The following is a 17493-nucleotide window of genomic DNA, read 5'->3' as shown; positions in this document are numbered from 1 at the left end:
CCTCTCTCTCTCTCCCCACTTTCTCTCTCTGTGTCTCCCCGCTCTCTCTCTCTCTCCCCCTCTCCCTCTCCCCACTTTCTCTCTCTCCCTCCCCCCACTTTCTCTCTCCCTCCCCCTGCTTTCTCTCTCTCCCCTTCTCTCTCCCTCCCCCCGTTTTCTCTCTCTCCCCCTCTCTCTCTCCCCCCCCCCGCTTTCTCTCTCTCCCCCCGCTTTCTCTCTCTCTTCCCGCTTTCTCTCTCTGTCTCCCTGCTCTCTCTCTCCCCCTCTCCCTCCTTTCTCTCTCTCCCTCCCCCTCTCTCTCCCCCCCTTTCTCTCTCTCTCTTCCCGCTTTCTCTGTCTCCCCGCTTTCTCTCTCTCTCTCCCCCCTCCCTCTCCCCACTTTCTCTCTCTCCCCCCTCTTTCTCTCTCCCTGCTTTCTCTCTCTCTCCCTGCTTTCTCTCTCTCCCCCTCTCCCTCTCCCCGCTTTCTCTCTCTCTCCCCGCTTTCTCTCTCTCCCCGCTTTCTCTCTCTCCCCGCTTTCTCTCTCTCCCCTTCTCCCTCTCCCCGCTTTCTCTCTCTCCCCGCTTTCTCTCTCTCCCCGCTTTCTCTCTCTCCCCGCTTTCTCTCTCTCTCCCATTCTCCCTCTCCCCGCTTTCTCTCTCTCCGCTCTCTTTCTCTCTCCCTCTCCCCCCCCCCCGCTTTCTCACTCTCTCTCCCCGCTTTCTCTCTCTCCGCTCTCTCTCTCTCCCTCTCTCCCCCCCCCCCGCTTTCTCTCTCTCAGCTCTCTCTCTCCCTCTCTCCCCCCCCCGCTTTCTCGCTCTCCCCGCTTTCTCTCTCTCCCCCGCTTTCTCTCTCTCTCCCCGCTTTCTCTCTCTCTCCCCTTCTCCCTCTCCCCGCTTTCTCTCTCCCCGCCCCCCGCTTTCTCGCTCTCTCTCCCCGCTTTCTCTCTCTCCCCCGCTTTCTCTCTCTCTCTCTCCGCGCTCTCTCTCTCTCCTTCCCCCCCGCTCTCTCTCTCTCTCTCCCCGCTTTCTCGCGCGCGCGCTCTCTCTCTCTGCAGGTCTGTCCTCTCTGGTATTCGTCTTGTGAACGCTACTTTCTTGCCCGCCCAGACTCAGCTGCGCCTACCTCAACTCAAACGGTCCGCTAGGCTCTGCCTCAGGCGTCTCCCCCCTGCACAGCTGCGAGGAATCTCTCTCAAGGCACTCAGCTGGGCCCGTCGCAGCCCTAACCTCCTTTGTTTCCATCTCTTCGGGGATCACTACTTTCAGTTGCCCGATAGTCTTCGTCTTGCAAACTGTCTTTTATACATTTTGGGGGTGAGGGGGCATTGTTTCAAGTGACAGGATAAATTCCAGTCCCTATTCTATCTTGGCCAGAGTGGAAGTTCTTATATACCTTTAAGTCTTTAAATTGTAGGAAGCCAAGAAATACTGATTTACTTATCAGTTGGTTTTAGCAGTTGGAAGCATAAATTTTTCCTTTCAAAATAAAGTATTTAACAAGCTCAGAATCACTCTTGTTTATTTTGCAACTATGTTGTTTGATAATGTCATCAGTTATTTAGGTAATCTTTAATTGGAAAATGACAGAAGCACCAGAAATTTTCATTTGGTTATTAAATAAAAATTTTAAATGTGGGTACACTTATCCCTCAGCATGCCTGGGGCATTAGTTCCAGGAGCCCCCCAAACACCAAAATCCTTGGGTGCTCAAGTCCCTTCTATGAAATGGCATCGTAGGATGACCACAGTCGGCCCTCAGTACCTGCAGGCTTTGCATCCATCCGTGCGTTCACCCACCTGCAGATCATTCGTTATCCAAAGTCAGGTTTGCTTAATTTGTGTTCTACTTCAACAATGTAAGATTTTTTTTTATTGTCGCAGTTTTCTGTTTTTATTTTTTAGTAAATATCGTGGAAGGCTTACTAAAGCTCTCAATTTTTGGAAGACCATCTTTCTGTCAGTTCTTGACTTAAAATTCTGACATTATGCTCTTTTAATTTTCTGCTGAAACTGAATGAATTTTTAAAAAGCTATAGAATGCATTCACTAGGTGAATTCCAGCCCCCAGCCCCCTCATATTTTGCGTAGACCCTGGGTCTTTGTACTATCAGAAACCTTCCTTTTAATTAAAACATTTTAAAACCATATTTTAGATTTTGCCTCCATTTTATTTGAAATTGTACAGAGACATAGCAATAATTCTGTGAAGTACTTTCAACAGAGTTTTAGAGATCCTTTTGAAAAGAAGTGAGAGGAAGTGGTTCTTAAGACTGTAAGTTGGCTGGTGTTCAGAGTGATAGCATCGAGCCGGGAAAAGGCCAAGCTGTGCCTGTGTTCAGGACAGGAAATTCAACTGCAGAAAGAGAGGGGGAGATTCAGGAACATTTCATTTGTAAGGAGGCCACTTATCATTTCATTTATCCTGAACTTTCCCCACCCGCAGCACAGGCAGCTGCACTAGGAAATAATTTTTGAGGCACCTGAGTGCCTGAGAGAGTCTCCAACTAGCTTCATTTGCTAATTTTTCAGCCTGCAGTGCTTTAGAAGCCACAGTCTAGAAACAGGTCTAGGGTGGAAGCTGAGGATGGCTGAAGGTAACAACAAAAAGTAAATAAAAATTTGAGGATAATGGAGGAACTGGAATAAACTTGGCAGAGTACCCATAAGAATTCAAGAAGATATAGCAACCTGGGGGTATTTACTAGATTTCATTCCCCTCAAGGGCAGCACTGTATTACAACCCAGCATAGTCACAGATTATTGTTATTAAGGTAACTGTTGCAAGTTGAAACTTTTAAAGTTTATTTTATAAAACATTTATAAACTGTTTTCACATGTTATCTCAAATTGATACTGAGATGGACAATAATCCTATGTAATAAGTAGGAAAGTGTTACTGTCTCTAATTAGGAAATGAAGTGACTTATTTTCAGAAGATGGGTTTGAGTCCAATTCTCTTGATTCTAGGTCCAGTTTGTAATTAAAAACTTGGGTCACTACAATTTAAATCTGTTGAGTGTACCCTAGCGGGATGGAAATAGTTGTAATATACATAAGAAAGATTTCCATTAAAATGAGTAAAAAGAAATCTTTGAACATTCTGAAAATTAAGTGTTTCAGGTCTTTGGAAAATTCACTCTCATTTATTCTCATCTGTTTGTTGAGGGCCTACGAGGTGTGCAACACTCTGAGAGGTGCTGGAGAGAGGTCCAGGCGTAGTGTTTGGCCCCTAGCCTTTGGGTGTCGATAATTTAAGGAAGGATGTGAAGAACAAGTATGTTAGTGTAAGGTAAGGGCCAATTGAACTGACTAAACAAGTGCCTGCAGTTAGGACTGGAAAGGAAGCATGTGTCACTTCCAAGGGGGCTTCCTAGAGGAGGCATTTGCCTTGCAGTAAGAAGTTTACACAGAGGACACTGAGAGAGAAGTATGGAACACAGAGTGGCAGCCTCAGTAAAGGTAAGGGAATCCTGGGCTCATCCAGAAATGGAAAGTTCCCTGCTTTGTCTGAAGCTTGGAGCAAGCGAAGGGCAATCTGAAAATTAAAGAAAAAGAAAAAACAACAAATATTGAAAATGCACTCACTTGTTCAGCAGATATTTATTGAGGGTCTCATATACCAGCCTCTGCTCTAGGCTCTGGGTGTTAGGAGGCAAGCAAAGCAGGCTTCCTTGGTGGCGCAGTGGCTGAGAATCTGCCTGCCAATGCAGGGGATACGGGTTCAAGCCCTGGTCCAGGAAGATCCCACATGCCTCGGAGCAACTAAGCCCGTGCGCCACAGCTACTGAGCCTGTGCTCTGGAGCCCATGAGCTACAACTACTGAGCCCGCATGCCACAGCTACTGCAGCCTATGTGCCTAGAGCCTGTGCTCCGCAACAAGAGAAGCCACCGCAATGAGAAGCTCACACACCACAACGAAGAGTAGCCCACGCTCGCTGCAACTAGAGAAAGCCCACGTGCAGCAACAAAGACCTAATGCAGCCAAAAATAAATAAATAAATAAATAAATTTTATTAAAAAAGAAAAAAAAGAGGCAAGCAAAGCAGACAAACTCCCTGCCTGCAAGGAACTTGTGTTCTAATGGGGAGACATAAAACAAACAAATAAATCAATACATAGTTTACTCTCAGGAATTGATAAAAGCTAAGAAAAAAAAAGCAGGCTAAGGGGATAGACACTGGGTGGCGGCAGGGGTGGGTTGAGGGGGGAGTGCTACTCCTTTTAGATAGAGTCAATAAGGAGAGACTCTGAGCAAGAGACAGATCAGAAGACCAGGTGAAGTGACATGTGAATTCCCTAAGCAACAAGCTTCCCAAAGCTTATTCTCTTAGCAGGAAATAAAAAGGTTAGAAACCCCTTTTGGCGAGAGATAGTTTTAAACAATAAACTCTGAAGTCACCTAAACCCTACTCAGCTTCCTCTTCTGGGACTCAGTAGCTCAGTCTGATGGCCCTCTTTCTTCATTCTCTGTCATCACTTCTGTTCTCATGGGTGGGGTAGAGTTCTGAGCACACACAGACACACACAACTGGGCTGGGGCTTGTGACAATGTCACAGAACTACCCCCAGCTTCCTCTACCTCCTTCACCCCTCCCCTCCTCCGCTGCAGAATTCGATTTCCAAGAATTGGCCCATGGTGCCTCCTCTTTTTTGTCCCCTTTTCCCCAGTCACCTGTTTCCATCCATCCCACCCATTGTACCCCTTTAACTATAGGAAATGCCACTCCAAGGGACTCTATACAGGTCTGTGCCTCTGGCCCTAGGTATAGGCTACCTCCTTGGTTTTGCTCCTTCTACTTTATTAAGTTTTTCATCCAGGTTGAAATGATAAAATATAACAAGGGAAAAGAAATTGAGGATCAAGAGCTAACTAGGATCTAATCACGGCAGCAACTGAATGTTGAACCAAACACAGGTTGCAAACAGAGATGCACAGCAGGACAAGGCACGAAAACCAGTGTGTGAAGGAGGCCTAAAGACAATAGGAACCAAGCTCCTTACACTTGACTCGAGAACGACACTTGTGTGCCAGCGTGGCCCTTTAATGCGCTAGGATCTAAACGAAACACCAGACAGGCCTTGAAAGAGGTCATGTGGACTTTAGGCTGTCAGTGGGCCTCGCACGGTCTCCACACGGGGAACTGCCTCTCTGTCTAAACAGGGGGAAACCATGGAAAGGTATATGGAGCAGGGGGTGGCATGATCAAGCAGTGGCTGAAATAATCAGCTGGAGGGCATCGTACAAGAGGACGGCAAGGACACATCTTGAGAAGCAGCAAAACTTGTTTGAAGGCTGATGTGAGGAGTGATGAGGACCTGGACTGTTTTAATGACTGTGGGAAAAAAATTTTTTTAAGCTGGATAAAAAGAGATTAAAAAGGATGAATCATAGACAATGGAGGAAGGCTCGAAGCAGATGAAGTTAAAGCAAAAGGCTCTGATCTGGGGACAAAGACATTGCTTGAGTTGTTAGCAGAACATCCACATGAAGACAGTCCATCAGCCTGTTGGAACTGCAGCAGCAGAAACCTGGAAGGAGAGATCAGGAGAGGGAAATGTGGGATGGGTGAGGGGATATAAGAAATCTCTGCACTTGAACATATTCTCCGAGGGAAAGAGTAAAGTGGGAAAAGAGCAGAGAACAGAGGTTTTATCTTTGTGGAAGGCCCATATCCAGGATGGTGAGGAAAAGGAGGCCCAAGAAAGATGGAGAGACATAAAGGTGGGCGATAGCTCCTTTATGCCCAGGAGGCAGGAGGTTATAGACATAGGAAAGGGGTATATATCATCTCTGTTAAAGGCCATAGAAGCCGGCTGGGAGTTACCTTTTCCAGGTGGATGGACAGAGGTCATATTTCACGGTAATATGGACACAGCACAGTGAGGCATTCAAGGTCGTGTCTTAAAATAACTCAGCATTAAAAAATAAAACAAAACAAAAACACTAGTTTCTGAAGGCTTCACCTGGGGACATGGGGGTGGGGAGGATAAAACAGCAGGAGCAGCAGTCACTGGAGTCCCACCTGGCCTTGCCATGGGGTGACTTTTATTCTGAAGCTGCTTGTTAATTTCAGTTATGCAAATTTCTGAACCTTACCCTAATAGAAAGTGAAAGCAAAAAGAAATTCCCCTCCATTCAAATCTGCAACAGCGTGGATTAAGGTAACAAATCAACATTTCTCTTGACTTTGTCTTAAAATCATTATTTTTTCAGTGAGAATAATGACCTGAACTGAAGGTATAAAACTTCTGTCTTGAGGAGCTTTTGCAGCCTAAGGTGGGGATCTGGGGAAGGTGGGTGAATCTGGCACTACTGTATTGGAAAGTTCATGCAGTGCAGTTAAGGATAGGATTTTATTTAAGAATCTGTTTAACTGACTCACTCTCTTTTGGAGATTCTCTTAGCTTTTCCCAAATGTTTGTTGCAGTTCTTGTATCTTCCATCTCCGGATGTTTTGTACAAAACACTAAAGCACAGTATAATGGAAAACCCATTAGACAAAGGGTCAAAGAACTGTATTTTAGTCCCAATTTTCCTTCAAACTTCCTATGTGATTTTGGGAGAGTCACTCACCCTCGGTTTCTTTATCTGGGCACTAAGGACTTGTACTAGCTGGCCTTTAAAGTTCTTATCAGTTCTAAAGTTAAAGACTACATGAGTAAATATCAAGGCCTTTTTCTCCTCTCTTACCTAAAAAATATAACTTCCTTTGGGTATGTCTGCTACAGGTGGGGGGAAAGCGCCATAATTTAGGCCAGAGAATGTGAGTTATAGTAACCACAATAAAAATTTAATGTTTAACATTCATTACATGCTTCCTACATGCTAGTTGCTGTGTTATGCCATATTCTTCACATGAATTATTACACTTAGTCCTCTCAATGTTAGTGTCAACCATTACCCTATCTTATAGGCGAGGAAACTGATGCTCAAAAAATCAGAAAATTTGCCCAAGATCATTCAGGTTAAGTACAATGGAGCTAGAGTTGGGACACAGGCGCTCTGATTCCCAAGCTCAGGACCTAACAAGTAATTTCATTTTTCAAACCATCAGAAATTCAAGCTAATAGACCAATTATGGTTTGATATATCAGAGGCCCTTGGAACATTGGGATTTGGTAGCAATAATTTAATGCTTGTCTAAAAAGAGGGGAGGAGAGTTGTTATTTAACCATGATTTTCTTCTTTTTCTTTAACAATATTTGTTGATCTGCATTAATATTGCAAATTGGAAAATTGAAATAACTGTTTAGACGATTAATTCAAAAGAATGTGTTAATGATAAAAAAGAAAAGGAAAGGAAACCATTCATGGGTTTAAGTTGAAGCAGGGAGAAGGTAAATAGAGGCAGGTGACAGGGTGGGTGTCAGAAGTGAATACCTAAATTAACCACATATATTGTTTGTCCTTATTTTATGTTTTGTAGTGTTACCCTTCTAACGAGAAGAGATTGTCTCAGTTTTATTTACAGAGGCAGTGAGTTCAGTTCGATTTGTGTTTTCAAAGGTAGCCTGAGATAAGGAAGACCAAAGCAACTTTTAAAAATACTCTGTTTGAATATTATAAATGAAATTTTATTTCCATGGCCTTTGATATATTGGAAATAAACTGAGGGTAAACACTTAGCTTGACCAGCATCCTTTATACCAGCAACCATAGAATTGGGCCATTCAGCTAATGTTTTTTATTGAAAGAGGTGAAGTTCAAGGCCATTGATAATAGTAATATCTGGTATCCAAAGAATATTGAGCATTCTTCATGACTTATTAAGACAAAATAGAGACACCTGTGCAGTTTACCTTCCGGTATCCAGACACATTCTTAAAATGATGTAACCAAATGTTAAAAATGCTCAACATGCAATGAATTTACACACCTACCTTCTGCCCATTGCACAGAATGCAGAGGGGATTCCATAGATGTAATTTTAAGGCAGAGTCCCTTTAATTGAGCTCTAAAAAAATTTTATTTATAATACCCAGATGATAACAATTTCTACTTTATTTTGTGGATATTTGGTGCAATTCACATATGGCCATCTATTTTTCAAGTTATATTTATAAATTGAAATCTTTTTCTTCATGCTATAAAGGTTGTTGTTGTTTTTTCTTTCTAGGTTAAATCCATTTATTGAAACATATTTTTCAGATCCTGAGTGACATAACTGGAGCCAACACGGTGCTATGGAGAACTATGAGATTTAGCCTGGATATTAACTTGTCTTCTAGAGAATAGATTTAGCATTCCGTTCTGCTGTAATGGCTAATTCATGCAGAAAACTAATATTTAATATTTACATAGGATTTTACTGCTCAGCAGTCATCCAAATATGTATTTGTTCTCAGTTCACAAGTTCATCTTTTGATCAGTCCAATAAGGACCGTGGGGCTTTCCCAGTAGCCATCAATGGGGAAATATTTCCTTGGCATGAGCTAAGGCTCCCCACCATGGTCATTCCCCTCCACTATGACCTTTTTGTCCACCCAAATCTCACCTCCCTGGACTTTGTTGCATCTGAGAAGATCGAAGTCTTGGTTCGAGATGCCACCCAATTCATCATCTTGCACAGCAAAGATCTTGAAATCATGAATGTTACTCTTCAGTCAGAGGAAGATTTGAGATACAGGAAACCAGGGAAAAAGCTAACTGTTTTGAGTTATCCTGCTCATGAACAAATTGCACTGCTGGTTCCAGAGAAACTTATGGCTGACCTGAGATATTCTGTGGCTATTGACTTCCAGGCCAAGCTAGCTGAGGGTTTTGAAGGCTTTTATAAAAGCACATACAGAACTCTTGGTGGTGAAACAAGGTAAGATGTAGCTCCAGTTATTTATAGTCTTTTGTGATACTTTCCTTATGGGTTATGTCTCTTTGCCAGGAGCATGCTTCAGTAGTCATTTATGAAAAGCCCGAAAAACTATGGGGAAACTCAGAAGGAGAAGCTCTGCCATTCCTAAATGAAATCACAATAAAAATGGGAACACAGGATGCAGAGGCATAAGTGGCTAGAGAGAGAATAACCAGGAGGAAAAGCCAATATATGACTATGACAAGACTGACATGTTTATCTCCTAAGGGAAAGGATGGTCAGTGCAGAGAGAGCTGAAATATGGAAGGCTTCTCAAAGGAGGTTAGACTTGATCTGAGACCAAAAGGAAATATACATAAGATTTGGGTTGGGAGAGAGGAAATGAGAGCATGTACATTGCCCAGGAAACAGCATGACTCAAATCCAGAAGACAGAAACAAGTCAGTTTGGAGAACTGAGAAATATGGTCTATTTGATCAGCTCATGTTTATTGAGCCCATGCTGTGTGCCAGGCACCGTTCTAGGCACTGAATGTATAGTAGTGAGATATAGACTAGGGATTGGGAATAATTTAGCTGAGTGGTCAGGGAAGTTCTTGGTGAGGAGGAAGTGCATTTAAACTGAGACCTGAACTTTCATGAGGACATCTAAGGGCACAGTGTTCCCAGCAAAGGCATCGGCAAGTGCAAAGTCTGTAAGGCGGGAGTGATTGAGAGACGAAGGACAATGAGAGAGGGAGAGAAGTAGAGTAGAGAGGGGTCAGATCATGTAGAGAGAGACTTAGAGCCTCTTGTTTTAGGCTTTTACTCAGGGGCCATAGGAATTCATTGGAAAGTTCTGATGTGATGTACGCTCTATAAAGATCAAGTATATGTTGATGGTACATTATAGAGAGGAAAAAGTAGAAGCAGATTAGTCTTTTAGGAGGTCATTGCAATTGTTCAGGCCAGAAAGGATGTTGGCTTGGGCCAGGCCACTGGTGCAGCTTATAGAGTGAAGTGATTGAACTTGGCATTTGTTTTCAAGTGTAAAACAGACAGAATTTGCTGACATTGACTATGTAAGGCAAGAGAAAGAGAGGAACCAAGGATGCTTCATAAAGGGGATGATTTGGTTGTCCAGGGCCAGGGTCCATCTCAGAGGGGAGAGGAGTCTGGTTTCAGTGCTCTCCTACATTTTATCAGTTGCATTCAATTGCCAGTTTGAGAAATCCCCAATACAATGGCTTTGCCACACACTTGTTTTCCTCATGCAGCAAGAAATCCAGAAGTAGGGCATCCCAGGTTTGCTACAGTGTTTACCAATATTATCCAGGACCCAGGCTCCTCGTATCTTTCTGCTCAGCCATCCTTGGCATATGACTTTCCTCCTAATACAAAATGATTTCTGCACTTCTAAGCATCAAGTCCACATTCCAGGCAGGAAAAGGGGGAAATGGGGGAGAGGAAAATGCAAAAAGAAACATTCCAGCTGAGTCTGACTCCTTTTACCAAGATTTCTCACCCAATGACTTCAACTAGGCCAGATCGAGTCATGTGCCCACCAAGTTGCAAGAGAATCTAGAGAAGTGATTTTTTCACCAGACACATTGCCTTCCTGAACAAAATCAGGATTCTACTGGAACTGAAGGAGAGTGGATATTGGTAGGCGACTTTAGCCCCACAGTGTCTGCTGCCTACCTCTCCTTCCCCACTTCAGGTGCTCACTGCCCTTTGCAGGTCACATGCTCACTCCAGAGCCCCCAGCAGTCCACTGAGGACAGCCCTTCCCCAGGCCCACCTCCCCTTCCCTTGGGGACTCTTCCCCTCGTTGCAGCCTCAATTCTCAGAGGCCTCAATTCTCAGGTCCAGCACAGTATTGGATAGGAAACGTCAACTTCTCACTGAGGTACCACGTGACCAGTGATGGTTTATTTCACTTTTTTTCAAGTGACAAAACCTCCACCTAAAAGAAATACATTTTAAGGATATAATTTGGGGAAATGAAGGACACCAGAGGGGGGATTTTTTTAGAGTAGAAGCTTGGAAAGTAACATGCCTCCCATAATTAACTGCAGACTATTTCTGACTCTTCTTATGATTAATTAGTCAGCTCTCTTCATACTCAGTCACCTAGTAGGTCTTAGCATGTAGGATGATTTGCAGGACAGTGTCAACAGCATTTTATTACCTCTCTCTCTTTTTTTCATACACACACACACACACAGTACACACCCACATGCATACACATACAACTTAACTTAAAATACAAAAATAATTCAGTCAACAATAATTCTTTGAGAAGCAGGAAGTCACTACTTTGCATGCAGCACTAAAATTGTGTAAATAGCAAAAAAGATCTTAAAGTTTTGGCTTTTCCAATGTAAGACTTACTATAATCAAAATTTCACATTAGTAAAAATTATTCCAGGTACTTGGGATTCCTTTACTTCTGTAGGACCTGTTACTGAATCCAAGTAATACCGAGGCCCCAAACAAATCATTTAGCTCCCAGTCTCACTTTTCCAGTCTGTATTATAGAAATACAGTAGACTGAGGCAAAATTATCGTGACAGGCCCTCTTTTTCCTCCTCCTGGCCCTTCTCACCCTTTATCTGTCCCTCGAGCTTTTCTATTCTGCTCTCCTTCTTCAATCAAAATATGCTCTCCAGAGTTGCTGCTTAATTAAAGTTTTAAAGCCCAAAGAATAAATCTGTAATTATATCATTTCAAGCATTATCAAGGTGATGGGGTATAGAGATTTGTCAGAGTATCTATCTACCTGTTATAGTCTGAAGGCTGGATCTGCTTTGCCGGCAAGCAGAGAGAGCTAGACGTGTCTGGGGGGAAGCTTGGGTCCCGCAGGAAGACCTTTAGCCAATGACGATACAGAATATAAAAGCCCAGCTCCTTGCCTCCAGTAGGGGAAAACTTGAAGGTGTAGTTTCCACTCCAGAGCTCCGCTGGGATGAAGCTGAAGCTGGCACCGGGCCTGACTTCTTCCTCTTCCCTTCTTCCCTGTCCCGCTTCCCTCCCTCCTTTACCTGTTTCTCTCTCTCTCTTTTTTTTTTTTTTTTTGTGGTACGCGGGCCTCTCACCGTTGTGGCCTCTCCCGTTGCGGAGCACAGGCTCCGGACGCGCAGGCTCAGCGGCCATGGCTCACGGGCCCAGCCGCTCCGCGGCATGTGGGATCTTCCCGGACCGGGGCACAAACCCGTGTCCCCTGCATCAGCAGGCGGACTCTCAACCACTGCGCCACCAGGGAAGCCCTACCTGTTTTTCTTGGCAGCATGTTCTTATAAATCAGGATCTGCTTCCTGGGAACACAACCTAAGGCATCACTAATCTCACAGATATTCAAATGTCTGGTTGAAGCCCACTCAGGTTTAGTGATGACACTAAACTACTAACTTCCTAGTCAATTTTGAAGTCAAATTGGGCATGACTAGCTCAGCAAATTTACTAGCTAAGGGTCTTGGTAAGGTCACTCAAATTCTCTGAGCCTCAATATCCTTCTCTGCTATGAGTATGAAGGTGATCATGTAAATAGAGTGCCCAGTACCCTGCATTATTCATGATTGGCAGCTACTAAACAAATTTTACCGTCATTTTCTTCAAAAATAGATTCTGGATTCTGTAAGGTTATAGTTTGAGAAATCAAATGTATCACCTCCAGGTTTGATAAGCTGTGTTCTGAAGGTACAAATTCATTTCTTTCTTTCTTTCTTTTTTTTTTTTTTTTTGACTTCACTTGTGTATTCTTTCTGGAATGTACTTCTTTTCACAGAACAATTGCAGTAACAGATTTTGAGCCAACCCAGGCACGAATGGCTTTCCCTTGCTTTGATGAACCACTGTTCAAAGCCAACTTTTCAATCAAGATAAGAAGAGAGAGCAGACACATTGCCCTATCCAACATGCCAAAGGTATTTGCCAATTTTAGAAACTTTGGGGAATTGTTCTCAAAATGAACTTTGGTCTTTGTTTTGTTGTGTTTATTTTGTTTTGTTTTGTTTTCAGCACTTAAGCCATTAATTTGTTTTTGATCCTTCTACATATTACATTACCCCAATCCATCTAGATTTTAACATCATTCTGTTTGGGCATTGTTTCACAAGAAGCTTTATTTTTTAAATAAAGTGATTTATATTTTACTTGTGTTTATATGGAAGCAGAGTTCTTTTAAATCAGTGTTACTTGGCTAGCGATGAAATTCAGAATCGCCCAGAACAGCACTTCTCAAACTTTAATTTTCAGATGAGTTGTCTGAGGATCTTGTTAAAATTCAGATTGTGATTCAGTCGTTCTTGAGGTAAAGCTCAAAATTCTGACTTTCTAACAAGCTCCCAGGTGATACCACTGCTGCTGGTCCAGAGACCACATTTGGAGTGGTAAGGATCTAGAGACGCTTGCCTGGGCCCCATCCTGGAAATTCTGATCTAGTAGTCTGTGATATAACATAGAAATTTCTTTTTTAAGTTCCACGAGTAGTGCTTAAAATTATTTATGAAAATTATATATCATAGTTATCAACTTTTTTAACAGAGAGACCTCTGAACACTTTTATTTGCGTCATATTTATACTAAAAATGCAGAGACTCTGAATGACACAGTAGACACTGAGCCTCATTTGATATTTCCTCACTAGTGATATGCTTGCCTTTTGAGCTGTTGAACGAAATGTAAAATATTTCCCCATTGCTACTTAGAAAGTAGGATAAAAATAGAGGCTCTCCTGACAGTGCTTCAGCAGGATGAGCTCAGAAAGCAGCCAGGTCATCATAACCCAGCCAGTGACTCCACCCTATTTTCCTCTCTGCCTTCCACAGTGACTGTCCTCTGTGGATGAATGGGGGAAATGAGCCCATAAGCTACAAGCTGAATTTCCCCCAGATTTCTCTTTAATGCTAGAAAAGTGTTTGCTTTGAAATACTTGCAGAGCAGATCAAGGGGAAAAGTGACACACTCCACATGACATATATCCCACAGTTTTTCCATGATCATACAGACAGCAATTTAATTTGCCTACTCATTTTCAGGTAAAAAGGATTTGCTACTTAGCTCCAAGTCTTCTTTCTATGAACCGAACGTTCATTTAAGGGTAGTTCAGTCTCTTTCCTGGCAGCTTTTTATTAACAGAATTTTTCACATGAATAATCATGGAGGATAAAGTAAAAATACAGTTAGTAATGCCTTTTAATCAAAATGTGATGCAGACATAAATTGTCAGTTCGTTATATTAGAATCTCAGTTTTCTATCTTTAGAAACCATCAGTAACTTCTCATATTTAGGAAAAACAAGTGAACACTTTCAAAATATTTCATATAATCCTTGAACTTTGCATTGCCTCAGTTGACTGGGCCAGTTCTCTGGATCATGCCTTTTCCAGCAAATATTGGCTTAGTTTCTGCTTCTCATTGGCATGCCCAACCCAGGCTTTCACGGTGATCCAAAAAAAGGAGAACAGAAGTAATGCTACAATCATACTCTTTGGATAATAGCTGCAGCGCTTAAGATGGGTTATGGACTGGTGAGAAGAAGCAACACATACTAAGTTCTCAATTTGTTTAGTTAAGAATGTAGGAATACAAGTTAAGAACACTAGGAAGTGAGGTGGTCAGCCAAGCACTAGTAGAGGCAGCATATATACTGGGCATGTCTTTGCCCCTTCATTCCTTAAGGGAACACACACCTGCTGGTGACACTTGCTATGCAAGTAGAATCCTGCCAAAATTGAGAAGACAGCTAAATCCTTCTCTAGCAACAAGTGTTTTATACTTAGAGCTTATATCACCATCCTGGAAGGACTTAGCACTAACAGCCCAAATACTTCCATTTAAGGCAATGTTGATCAACATGGGTCACTCCAGGTTCCTGAACAAAACTCAGCTTCTGTGGACTACGTCTTCATCTGGGGGGGAGGGGAGAAATCAGAGGGATTGCCCACCTGTCTCCTGTCTCTGCCACCAGCTGTCCAGTGTCACAGACTCGTTTCCCCACAGTCCCACAACCTTTCCCCTTCCTCCCCTCACCCATCTACACACTTGACAAAAGGGTCTTGCTGCTGAGTTTGGTCAGAGGACCACAGTCATAATGTCCCCTCCCCAGCTCCTACCATAACCCTCTCATCTGCTAAGATTCTATGTACCCATAGAACTCTGGTTGAATCAGACCCCTAAAAAAGATTATTGTTGGACAAAATTAACTTGCTGGACAGAGGTAAAACTTACAGCCCTATGCATGCTGCCACCTTTCCTAGAGTATTTGGTCAATGTTTCCTACTTTATTGAAACTTAGGAATTGAGTTTTTGATAGAATTCTGTAGAATTTAATAGCACACACATTTGTCATTGACGTAGGCAAGGCAGTTTATGATAATACTTCAAGCTATTTTTTCTCGCCAAAGCAAACTGCAATCTTATACAAACACATAAAATATGCTCAATAGTCCGTGGTTAGCACTGCCACAAACCAGATGCCTTAAAAGGAGGTTGGAGAGGGTGAGGGACAAGCCAGTCTAAGAATTGTTTTCAATTTGAAGAAAGTGGTATTTTCAGATGACTGGATCTGTGTCCGTTCAGAATTTAGGGGCATCAAACCGTGGTGAAGACCATCTCTGGGACAAGCTATCCAGGGCAAATAAAGATAGAATTCAGTAATTACTCAGTGAATTTGATGGATGCGGCTGACCAGTCTATAGCCCTAAAACTCTTTACTTCCTCAGTAGATAGGCAGAAGCTCAAATCACTAATGATCTCCTTGGCCTGACTGCTTTCATTGCTGAATCAATGAAGCAAAGATAAAATAAGACTATGACTCAAGCTGTCACCCAGCGAGTGAAAGAATGAGCAATGGCTTTAGAGTCACATGGTCACATCCACATCTTGGTCCTGCCGTGGAACTAGCCATGTGATCTTGGGCAATTCAGTTAACATTTCTGAGACTGTTTCCTCACCTGTGAAATAACACTTACCTCACACACACATAATAGGAGGATTAAAAGATAATGCAAAACATCTAGCACAGAAAAAAAAATCTAGCACAGTTTTGCTTCCCATTTCCTTCTGCAACAGAGATTTATTTATTATATAACAAAGGGAAAGGGACTTTTCTCTGGCATTTTTGCTTAGAAGTACAAATCTTGAATTGATACCAGTGTTGGAGATGATTGCATCTCAAGAAAGCAGAAGCATCTAAGATATTTTTATGCTTTCAAGCAACAAAATAGATATCATTTTGAGATCCCAAAAGTAGTACATTGTGTCTTCGAGGAAGTCTAGAGATAAAAGAAATGGAGGGAGGTGAAGCCACAGAATGTTGTGAAAGGTCCACTGATCTCCTATAAGGGGATCACATGTCCTTCGGAACACCAAGCTTTCCTCTAACTTACGTAGCCTATGTCATAGGCATTCTTGTAAAATACTCCAGTTTTCAAATACTGATTCTTTCCCTTTCTGTAGGTTAAGACAATTGAACTTGAAGGAGGCCTCTTGGAAGATCATTTTGAAACTACTGTAAAAATGAGTACATACCTTGTAGCCTACATACTTTGTGATTTCAACTCTGTGAGTGGCACAGCCTCGTCAGGGGTCAAGGTGAGTTTGGGTTCTCATTTCATACACAGTGCAGAATAGTGTCCTGAAGGCAATGAGCTTTTCTTTATTTTAAGGTTATTTTCCTTATTATCAAAGTATCATGCTTATTTACAAAAATAGAGATAGATAAAAAATAAGTTACCCACAATCCCATCACCAAGATATAATTACTGGTAATATTTATGTCAGCCTTCCAAGTATTTTCTATAAGTCTGTCAGTATATGGGTGTATATAGTAACCGTATATACTATATATAACTATATATACATTTTACAAAATAATATATGATTGTTTTAGCTCACCATAATATGCCATAAAAATTAAATGCCATTAAATATTCTATAATATTAATAATTAATAGTATTGTACTCTACTACATAGAGGTACCATAAGGATTTTTTAATCAGCATCTTATTCTAGGACACTTACATTGTTTCCAATTGTTTTCTATAACTTTATTTCCTCAGTGAAAGGAGGTCTTCATAAGTTTTAGAGCGTTCATTGTTTACAAAAATTTACAGTACCCAATAATTATAAAGTTTTGCGACTATCTGTGAAGACATGAAAAATAAAAAAGAACTCCTTACCCTGAGGAACCAAGTTATAGACCTAAAAACATATTCAGGGGCTTCCCTGGTGGTGCAGTTGTTGAGAGTCCGCCAGCCGATGCAGGGGACACGGGTTTGTGCCCCGGTCCGGGAAGATCCCACATGCCGCGGAGCGGCTGGGCCCGTGAGCCATGGCCGCTGAGCCTGCGCATCCGGAGCCTGTGCTCCGCAACGGGAGAGGCCACAACAGTGAGAGGCCCGCGTACTGCAAAAACAAAACAAAACAAAAAACCATATTCAAAGAACCATAAAATAATGCCTATGAAAAAGAGCAATAAAATGGCTATTACAATTTCCATACATATTATATCTTTGGATATGTAGATACATGTTATCAGCAATGTGTCTACATACATCTCTGCACGTATATATATATGCAGAGATATAGATGTGTGAGAGGTCAGATGGCACTTTACGTCAGAGGACAGGGTCCTGTCAGCTTCCTTGGATTCACATGCCAGCTCTACAGTTTTCTACACGGGGGGCTTGAAGTTAGTTACTTAATCTCCATGTGTTTC

At 42.2% G+C, this 17493-nt stretch overlaps 1 protein-coding gene across 1 annotated transcript in view; it reads left to right on the top strand.

Moving 5' to 3' along the window:
• The first annotated feature begins 6096 nt into the window (after positions 1–6096).
• The window catches only part of ERAP2 (endoplasmic reticulum aminopeptidase 2), a 39746-nt gene continuing 28349 nt past the window's right edge, over positions 6097–17493 (top strand). Inside the window, exons 1-4 of the mRNA XM_082622617.1 lie at positions 6097–6144; positions 8100–8792; positions 12558–12696; positions 16232–16366. Of these exons, the coding sequence (XP_082478743.1) occupies positions 8242–8792; positions 12558–12696; positions 16232–16366 (825 nt within the window). The 5' untranslated portion in view covers positions 6097–6144; positions 8100–8241. The remainder of the gene's footprint in view (positions 6145–8099; positions 8793–12557; positions 12697–16231; positions 16367–17493) is intronic.

The sequence above is a fragment of the Mesoplodon mirus genome (assembly GCF_964341445.2).
Source record: "Mesoplodon mirus genome assembly, chromosome: 5".
NCBI lineage: Eukaryota > Metazoa > Chordata > Mammalia > Artiodactyla > Ziphiidae > Mesoplodon > Mesoplodon mirus.
This window is presented reverse-complemented; position numbering and strand designations above follow the sequence as displayed.